The 11,062-nt window shown below is 39.2% G+C and overlaps 1 protein-coding gene across 4 annotated transcripts in view; it reads left to right on the top strand.

Annotated features, from left to right (window-relative positions):
* Nucleotides 1-331: 331 nt before the first annotated feature.
* Nucleotides 332-11,062, top strand: part of LOC139140022 (ETS-related transcription factor Elf-4-like) — a 32,410-nt gene continuing 21,679 nt past the window's right edge. For 2 of the 4 annotated variants that reach the window (XR_011553934.1, XM_070709020.1), the window contains exons 1-2: nt 332-419; nt 7,902-8,098. Coding sequence is in view for 2 of the 4 variants with exons in the window: in XM_070709020.1 (XP_070565121.1) it covers nt 7,987-8,098 (112 nt within the window). In the remaining 2 variants the exon portion in view is untranslated. Of the gene's footprint in view, nt 420-2,615; nt 2,987-7,901; nt 8,099-11,062 lie in introns of those variants that run through there. The other 2 variants (XM_070709024.1, XR_011553935.1) reach the window with 2 other exon arrangements.

Below are 11,062 nucleotides of genomic sequence, written 5' to 3'. Positions count from 1 at the left end.
TCGGTGATTCATAACAAAATCAATAACTCGCTTTGTTATAGGTTGCTAACCTTCCAGTAACTAAATATCTTTACTCAGACATTTATTGTTTGTTTATTTGTTTTTGTTTGATCTTATTGAGTGCACCCATAGACTCTCAAGAAAATTTTTCGAGGGTCTATGGTGCACCCGAGTCGAGTTTAAAACTTTGCAAGATATCAAAGGCAGTAACATGCGGTTTGTTTAAGATTTTAACACCCGACCCTACCCCGGCTTCGTGGTTGCCTTGTGAGTGAGCAACGCCACCATTGGCAAGATAGAGAGATGCCACCGAGAAAAATAGAAATCCAAGGTCGAAAGGTCAAATATTTCAGCAGAGTCGCTTGGAAGAGGACAACGCTACGGCAGCCGCCTGCAACTCGTCGGTGGGACATATAAAGGTAACTCCTGTAAGAAGTATTAGAATTTTGAAGCTTTTGTCGGCGAGTCAACTGCACGCTTTATGCCTATGACTTGAGTGTACTTTTAATATACGCGCTATGCACTTTATTTAAATTATAGCGCACCTTACTGAGTTAGAGCACACTGCTGAGCTGTGGGGGTTACTATCGTTCTATTCCTCAGCTGTAATGAAACCGTAGCAAAGACAGGATGAATTTGAAATAGTGGACGTGGAACATTTGCGAAAAAGTGTATTATTTGGTAAGTGTGAGGATCAGTAAAAATTGCAGGGAATATTTGTCACCGTATCTGGTGGGTGGGTAACAAACTATCGCACAGAGATGGGTGACACTGCCAGTATAAGGAAAATGATAGGAAGATGGAAACACGGATGTAAATGTTTATGAAATGCACCGTATATCAGGACATGTCAGAGGCTGACGTGTATACAAACAGGGAAAACGAAACTCCAGCGGTGCAGGAAATACAACTACGCTGTATATTACGAAATGTGAGTGTGGGGTTCCGGAAATGCAGACAAAATATAGCACTCAGGCACAGGTAGAGAAACGCACGGCGACACAGTGTTTCCGCCCTGAAAGAAAGAAACCGGCGGAAAGGCAAGCAATCATCAAAGCTACAGTATGCAATCTCTGGTTCTCGCACTACAGACATCGATTATTTGCAAGGGGCGACAGGTATTTCGTTCTTCTTCAAAAGTTGAGTCGATTAATCAGTTTATTGAGCAATAAAACTGATAAAAAAACTTGCCCCTTCAAAGATCGACGCAAGGTGAGAAACAACTTGAAAAACCGTCCGCGGCCGGTCGTGAAAAGTTCAATAGGTATATCTCCAAAGAACACGGAAAATCCGTCAGTTCGAGACACACCATATTAAAAAAAGGAAGCGATTTTAATCCTATGAACACGCTGAGAGTACTTGCTATGAGAGAGACCATTTCGACACAGGAGTATAAAGAGAAGCAGAGAATTCAAACGAACCACCCCGACAACCACCGAGAATAGTATAAATATGATCGTGCCAAAGTAGCAGTCTACACGTATAGCATGAGTCTCTCGCAGTCAAGCCAATTCATAGTGCTACAGGAGTGGGTAATACGCAATACATTGGCACTTTGATCTGTGTTATTCAGCCAACTTGTTGGGCGACTAGTACTTCATCGCGATTTATGCCAGTTGCTTGGGTTACGCGTCAACATATTGTGCAGGGGCCGTTAGTGATTGAAACACTCAGGGGAGTCCCCGCCATAATGGCGCTCGCTTGTCTTATTCGACAGTGTGCTGATTTGGTTTCAGGGGTGTTCGGGACAAATTGACCGTTTACTCGCTCGCTGTCCTTGGTGGGCTTTGGTTCACTTTGACAACGGCGAAATTCAAACGACACAACCAAAAAAGGGAGCCAGCAGCGAAAACAAAATGCGATACAGCTGGTGTACATCGTTCTCACACGGGGTGCTTCATTATAAGACCCATATTCAGTAAGTTCAAGTGAACGATCGGTAGATTGGGAAATGACTCCTTCTCAAGGCCCCTGAGCATGTCTTCACATGAACATAATACACATGGATAATAACATTAGAGGTATTTCGGGTTTTTTTCCCGAAAATAACTATTTGTAGGCGGCTGTGTAGGTCACAGAGACCGAGTGAAGCAGTTCTGACAAGTTGACTCAGTGTTTATTCATAGGAAAACGCCAGTCAGTGTGTAGGCGTGTCTGTTTATTCGTGTTTTGCCAACTTGATAGGAACGCGAGATCGCCAATTGGGGCAGTCAACAGAAACGGCAGATAAAACATTTAATTGTGAATGAATACACTGTGAGGGCACTAGGAATTCATTTAAACTTGCATGGAAACAAATCATCTATTTGTAAACAGTGTACCTTGGTCAAAAATTCACATCGAAGAGATAGCTTATTTTAGCGGTAGATTTACCATTGTTGGCAACGTATCTTTACAAGTGATTTTTATCCGGACTAGTAAACAAGTTGTTGACTTATATATTGTATATCGTTTGTCAAGAAGACACCGCCTACGTTGCCTACTATCATTTAAAATACAAAATTTATACCTTCCTCAGACGGAAAACTTGTAGCGAACACCTTTTTACATAAGAAGAGTTTTATCGGCTGCGGGGGGTGGGGGCGTCTTGCCTATAGGACGTGGTGATATTCATTTCAATAAAGGTGTGACGACAGCTATACAGTAAAATCTGTGGGTCTGAAGGGGTAAAGTTACTTTCAATGCTGTGTAACATAAGAAGAAGTGCGAAATAGCCTCCCTTTCGACAAAATCCTGACGAAACACCGTGATGGACGTGCACACCTTTGCCAATCAGGGCCCTCGGTGATTATTTTAAGTCAAATGATCCTAGGCGTCGTGATACCAAGTAGCTGAAAATATCTCGTTGGTGCGCTGGCAAAATAAGGGATCAAAGGTCGACCACATTCGTTGGCTCCGTTGTTGTTGAATTTAAATGCGGAAATGTAACTCTTTCCGAGACAGTCTGTTCGTGACTCTGGGAATGTATTGTGACAGTGAGGCAGACGTGAGTATTTTGTAACTATTTACACTTGTTTAATTATCAAACTAACTCTTGTAGCTCATATGTAAGACAGCCAATATCGGAATATATACTCGCACTGTCAAGGCTTTGCGCAGGCTACCTGAGGGTCTAAAGACCGCGTTTCCTGTGAGCGCGATGCTTCTGCCTCTTTTGGCTCACTTTGACCGGCCAGTCAAATTTTTCAGTACGATTAGACGCACTGAAATGTTAGGCGACAAACAACCAATAATCAGAACCAATATTTAAAGCAATGGGGTGTAATATCTGGTATCTACAAAGAAAGATATGTGAATGACGTCATCGCAAACATTGAAATCGCACACAGCTCAACTTACCTAGATTTTGCTTTGCGGTCAAACTGAGTATAAAATATTATTCTTGTTATTTTTCTATTGAGGGGTGTTAGTACATTACATAGAAGAAACGTAAACCTCGAAAAAACAAAGAATAACAAACAAACAACCAAAATAACCGCCGATGATTGGCATCGCACAAAATTATGCTAATATATTCTAACACAGTACATGATTCCACAACGAAAATCCACAATTTTGACCGGCAGATGTAATTTATCAGACAAGCCCAAAGTCTGTGGGCGTATTGATAAAAAAGGTGAATTGAAAGAAGTATCTTTAGTAAACTCTTTTTCTCGTTGATGGTCGTGTCATGGCGAAGTCCACAGTACCAGGAAGTCAGTAATTACCGTGTACACCCCGGCAAGATATTAAACCTGATGTACACTGAATGTGCTCACCTGGTTTACAACAGGTTCATTACATGGTAGTACGCTTCACAGAACAATCAGATATCTGTCAGATCATTATATGTAGCAGGTTTCATCAACTTTCGCAAAGTACTCTCAGAGTTAAATCACTCAATTATAAATCTATCATTTAATATGCAAATGAGCTGTTTATTAACTTGACACTGCTCAATGCTTTATGGGACAATTATAAATCTATCATATAAACATATAAGCACGTTTCATCAAATTTAATGCTGTAATTTTGGAGTCATATCACTAATTACAAAGTTCATTATATATGCAAATGAACCCTTTATTAACTTGCCACTGCTCAATGGTTCACGCGACAATTAGGTATTTATAAGATCAATATCTGTAGCAGGTTTCATTATATTGATTGCCATAGTTTTAGAGTTATATTACTAATTACAAAGTTCATTAACTATGCAAATGAACTCTTAATTAACTCGACTTAGCTACTAAATGCTTCACAACACAGTTAGCTATCTGACGGATCAGTACCTGCAGCAGATTTAATTTGTTGTGGTTATTTCGGAGTTATATGACTAATTACAAATCTTCATTAGATATGCAAATGAACCCTTGACCCATTAACTCGACTCTGCTCAGTGCTTCATGTGACAATTAGATATTCATCAGATCAATATCTGTAGCAGGTTTCAGCAAATTTGGTGCAATAATTTCAGAGATATATCATTAATCAAAAAGTTCATTAAATATGCAAATGAACCCATAATTAACTTTACACTACTAAATGTTTCACAACACAGTCAGATATATCTCGTATCAGTATTTGCAGCAGATTTCATCAAATTTGATGCAGTAATTTGGGAGTTATATGACTAATTATAAAACTTTATTAAATATGCAAAGGAACTATTTATTAACTTGACACTGCCCAATGCTTCTCAGTACAGTTAGATATCTGTTAGATCAATATCTTGAGTAAGTATCATCAAATTTGGTGTCATTTCGGAGTTATATCACTATCTACAAAAGTTCATTAAATATGCAAATGAGCAGATAATTGACATGATACTCACAGGATCATCAAAATGTTCTGAGATTGTCATCTATGAAAAGTTTCATGAGACTTTGTGCAGTATTTCTTGATATATGTCGACACTGTCATTACTCTTTCCACGGGAACCCATCATATGAAAAAATGACAGTTCATAACTTCATTAATATGCAAGCCTCACTAACCAAAATCTAATCAGTTCTTGCAATTAGCATACAGTACCTGTTTACCTAATGTGACTGCAATCCGTTCAGCCGTTTTTGAGTTATCGTGTAAACAGACAGACAGACAGACAGACAGACAGACAGACAGACAGACAAACATCGCTATGACATTAGCTCACGTGTGTGAACACGTGAGATAATAAAAGTTAAAAAGCAAGGTATAGGAAAATCAAGTGACTCGGCCAGTCCATAGATTCAGCTTAATCAGCGATAACAATAACTAAGTTTATTAGACGAATATACTACGGTTCTTTTCAGTCTCGACCAATCAGATCGCTGTATTTGCGCAATCAATATACTGGCATCGATATTGATATTGTAGCAAATGCCCCCCCCCCCCCCCCCGAGTAACGGGTATTCCACTCTCTTTTGACCAGTTGACTCCATGTAGGCAACTTGCTATCGCTCTGGCATAAATGTCGTGAACTGGTCAAAATCTCGTGGTATACCGATGCTTGGTGTGGTTTATTTATTAAATATATGTAATAAAATATTTGCATGCAATGCTGTTGTAGCGGCAGGAAACGAGATTGAAAATAAGGTTGCACAGAATGACAATTGTACGCGGAAGTGAATTTAACCTTTGAACTCAGCCGCGTAAGCGATATTTAAGAGTAGGAAAACCCACAATATCCAAAGACTAACGTAAGCCAATGGCGGCACGCATTCTGTCTTCTCTGAACGGGCACTGTGCAGCTTGTGCACTTGTGCAGCAAAAGAAATAATCTTGAACCAGATGAGCGGTCACATATGATCTCCGAGAATATGCGAAAATGAAGTGTTATCGCCAGAGGCGGATTGAGAGCTGGGTCATTGACAATTACTCTCAGCAGATACCATTATAAAGGTACAGGATTTAGGTCATAACTGAGCTACGGTGAATTCACCTCTATTATCACGGAATATATATTTAATTGACGTAACTTCAATAGCAATTTTGGCATTTAACAATATTCATCCAAATAAAACAATACTATATGGTTGGATATGCTTACTAGGTGAGCTTACATTCTGTTGTGACTTTTGATTTAATTTTGCTGCTGTCACCTTTTTCAACCGTCTTAGGCAATTGATGATAATCTAGAAGGTTAAATCAGGATTTGAAAAGTCTTTACTATTGCTGTATCTCTAAATTATACAAATACATGTATCGATAAGTAGCTTTTCCTATTTGAAGTCGGGAGGGGGGTCAGTCAAAATTTCTGTGCCTGTGCCAGAGAGAGAATGGGGTTACTCAAAAGTCATCATGGTTGGCTGGAGGGGATGGGATAATCGACATTTCGGAGTTTCTAATGTAATTCCTCCAATCGCCCAGGCCGTAAATAATGACTGCTCCCTTTAAACAGACTGCGTCAACTTGAAGATCAGTCAAGTGTGAAATATACAATGCTATGGAAGGCGCAATCTCCAACTCGGGCGCGCTTTGTAGCAAAAAGGGGCACATCTCTTTGCGAAATTTCTTGTTTTGAAAAGGTTAGAAAACGCGATATTACTTGAATGACTAAATAGTTCATTGGGTAGAGACCCGACCTGCCACAGTTTTGCTTACCGAGGCCGCACTTCGAGGCCGCTGCCATCCGGTCGCCCCTACAATCTTGGGAAATCCCACTCAAAAATATCTGAGTAAGATGGCGCGACACGGACAAGAGCGATGCATCCTGGGAGCAACTGATGTATGATGTAATTATGTTTTAGGCTCAGTCAAGGAAAATATAGTTTCAAGGTTGAAGCAGCTTTCGAAGTCACTCCTTAATTATGAATGTGAAATTTGTATCCTGGTACTTGTCCGTATCTGCTCCAAAACATTTAAGTATTGGTCGCATTCAGTACAGTAACTGAGAATTTACTTCGCAAAGCAACTTTCACATACCCTTGAAACTATATTTTAAATCACACCGTAGATGAATTGTTTCTAAGATGCATCGCCTTTGACCGTGTCGCATGATCTTGCTCGGAGATTTTTGTATAAGATTTCCCCAGACTATGTTAGGGTGGTCCAATGGATGGGAGCCCTCGCAGTGCAGTCTGGGTAACCATGGCAAGACCTGAGTTTGTCTTCAACGTGTTGTTTACTGGCGCCAAAGCTACGATATGGTTCATGACCTTTAATACTTAGCACTGAAATAGAATGCACTTCGGGCATACAATTTGCCACAATTTTTGTTTTTTTTGTCATTTGAAGCCAGTATAGGCAGTTTGGAGCATTTGTTCAATCTATGATAAAAGGCGTTGCACGATAAATGCCGAATTTTCTTCATGTGTTAGTCGAGACCGACTTAAAGTTTCCTGCATGAAAGTTTGAAAAAATCTTAAACCTTTCTGTTTCGATGCGCTTATGACATGACGCCGCTAATTTGGGAAGTCATCGACGAAAAAAACATGTAAATCCGTAGTGGTTGTAGATAAAGTTTTACGTTCAGAAAGAACACGCCTTCAATCGAGGCGTTATTCCGAATTCTACAATCGGTAGACTAATTTGCATAACTGGGGAGTAAGTAGACACCAAAACAGCTGTGTTCACAGCGCTGCTATTGGCTGTTAAATTCAACTTCTATCTGCTTTGAATATTACTGGCCAGTTCGTAAACGATCGAAGAAAAAAAATAGGAAAAAGAGAAAAAAGGTGTTTACAGTTGTACAAACTATTTGATTAATGACATTAGTCTGATGGTTTTAGGATTAAAATATGCAGGAGGGAATTTTACACTGATTACATCCATAATTTTGCGGAAGCAATATGACTGAATGGCCAGGGGCCTTAGAAAAGGTCATTAATACACACGGCATTTACTTCCCTAAAATTAGACAACAACCAAACGCCGTGCCTTTAACTAAGCACACCACAATATGCCAATTCCCTAATTTGAATAAAACATCTCGATCCTAGGGGGACACTGCCAGACTCAGGAACGCAGTCGAAGTCGTCACTCTGCAGGTCCGGAGAGCGCATCACACCGCCAGATAATTGCACAATGCAGGACAAGACAACGCCGTTTGAACACCTTGAAAACGAAGGAAACGAAGACATTCAGAAAATCAAGGAAGAAAAATGGCGCGTGTATTCTGAATATGGAATTCCACCGAGTAAGTTTTTTAAATGAATACGAGTTAATGCATTATGAAGCCCGAGTACATACGCTTTTTGAAGTAATCCGGAGCGGAATATTTACTTCTTTTAATGCACTTCCCACGCTTTTGAACGAAATATATAACATGTAGCATGCATTTCTTTCCTTTTTATTGAGTTCGTGAATCCTTCCACATTTTAAGGCTAGTTTCCCTTTCCGCGTGTGGTCACACGGTTACTTCCTTGTTTTCAAATTGTTACTTTGTTGGTGTAAGCTGTGTCAGCTTCGCTATTTCCCTAGAAACCTCCAGAAAGGTTGGTGCATGTCTGTAATGATTACGAATTTCAAATGTGAAATAGCATTGAGTAAGTCTACAAAGAAAAAAGACAAAGTTTCTATCCAAGACCAACTCAAACTGTTGTGCGCGTAGCATTTCTTCGTCCCCTTTTTACAACTCATTTGACTAATCTGATATCTTAATATTTGATACACGATAAATGAAACAGCATCTTCATTGAAAAGTAACTTGGATTTGTGCTTTTGGAAATAAAATTTAGTATGGAAGAATACTTGATGAAGATGCAATTCTGCCTCCTTTGTTGTGTGGCCTCTGTATGACATCCACGCTTGATACAGCTCATTTATTTCTATTGATATTCCTAATTTGACCAAGTACCTACCAATAATATTTTACCAATACTTCCCTACGATACCTCCTAGGCACTAGCATCCGATAATAACTGTTCAGGACTGTAACAAACAAGAGTGCAGGGATATCAAGTAGAAACCAGTAAGTAGCCAAACCGACATATTTACAAAATTTCAATACACCTTGGGACTCCTCAATGCAGATATTCAGAGACTACAAACACAGCCAGTGGAACGACCAAACTATCAGTCAGGAAATTCAAAATCTAAACCCTAGACTTTTCACCACACCAAGACATTCAAAGAGTAAAAGCGTGACTAGAAAAATCACGGGCCCTGGGGCTTTACATGAAAAACCGCAATTTGCATACATGTCATGCCAAATCATAGAATAATTCTGATTTAAACCCTTGACTGGCAACGCAAATAGCAGCACCGGCATTTCAAACTTTTGTGAGCGCTATTATGACATCGCAATTTAAACTAAACGCATGAAGAGTTTGACTCCTTTTCCGTATTCCGTGCATTGCAGAGACCTGAACTTGTACATGTGTGGTGCACATTGAATACAAACGCCTTTGCTCGTGAAAGCGGGTGTAATTTTAACACGAAAAAAATGAACGTTCTGTACTCTTGGCCAAGATCTACAGTTGACTCTCTCTCATAGTAATGTTAATGTAAGTGTCACTACAAATTTGAATAAGAAAGAGATTGCCTTTTCCTTATAGCTTTAAATCATTGCCAATCATTCAGCAGAAATGGAAGTATTGAGATGAAAAATATCAGACTATTCACAATACATCTCGTAAAACAACGACAAAGAAAATAATGATCCATTCTGACATGGCAGTTGTATTTCATAAGAAACCTTCAGTTTGAGATCAAATCGATTTTTCGACGCGATATAATTAATTTTGTTATACTAATATATAATAACTTGACATGAACACTCGCGTACTTACTAATATACCCAACAATCCACATACCTAGCCATCTAGCTGCATACATATATGTGCATAGATACATAGATACATACTTAGATACATACATAGATAGATAGATACATACTTACATGTACATAGATAGATAGATATATAGATAGATAGATAGATAGATAGATAGACATACATACATACATACATACATACATACATACATACATACATACATACATACATACATACATACATACACAGACAGAGAGAGACATACATGAATGCGTAGCTACATACATACATAAATTTGACGCAAATATTTCATCTTGCATACGGAAATAATGATTGATTCCATAATCCTAAGCTCTGAGCAACTCGTTCAATCCATGAAGTTTAAAGCCATTGGTGTGTGTATTACTGATGCAAAAACAATATTCAAAACTAATTTAGCATATAAACAATAACAAGCAGCTACAGGGATGTGTTCCCCGAATGTGGAGCTGAACGAACGTACTGCATTTGCAGGCATTCATGACGACACAGTATCCAAATTGTCCAGAGAGTGCCGTGTTTGGTAATTCAACGCTGTCGCATATTGTAGGCATATTTATATTATTTTTCACTGTAAACCTTGTTTCGGAATCACGTAAAGCAGTAACAATTTCAATGAGCGATGCATTCAGCGATTCATTCCAATGAGAATATGAACGGAGAGTTTCTTCATGAACTTGTTTCACGTATTGAATATGCTGTATTTGGAAATTGCTGCAATTGTCACAGTACCGCAACTGAGTTTACTCAAAATGGCCGAAAACACTCCTCGAAGCGTAAGAAGTCAGTTTTGAAGCATTAACAATATGCGACCTGACTATTTATCGCTTAATTCATGAATGGGTCTATTTCATTTCATGATACATATACTTGAGATATCTGTCTCCTGAATAATATCAATTTGATGGCGACAGCGTAGGACATCTTTCTTATGCGAACAGATATCAGGTGAACGGTGACAACCTTTGCCTTAGTGTGTAGGCTGGTAGAAATATCAAAACAGGATCAAGCTGAACAAAAAGTAAGGCAAGTTTGAGTATTCGAGGATAGTCGTATGATACATAAACTGGTCTGATACCTGCGGTTAATTACCAAAATTGAATAGACAGATAGTAAACGGTCAAATATCCTCGGCTCACTATGAGATGCTGAGTGGTGTCGGGTTACGTTCATTTTCGCAAACAACAACTCTACAGCAGTGCCGTTTATTCAACGAAGCGCGTACGTAGACTTGACCGGGACCTTATGTAGAAGCGTCGGACCAGTAACTGTCGACTGTTGTGAACGGGTGCCTACAATAGTTGTCGTAGTAGTCCCCGACTTGAGCAGCAGCTTAATAAACTCTG

This window comes from Ptychodera flava, chromosome 1, assembly GCF_041260155.1.
Source record: "Ptychodera flava strain L36383 chromosome 1, AS_Pfla_20210202, whole genome shotgun sequence".
NCBI classification, from domain to species: Eukaryota; Metazoa; Hemichordata; class Enteropneusta; family Ptychoderidae; genus Ptychodera; species Ptychodera flava.
Note: the sequence above shows the minus strand (reverse complement) of the source record. Positions and strands in the feature narration are given on the sequence as shown.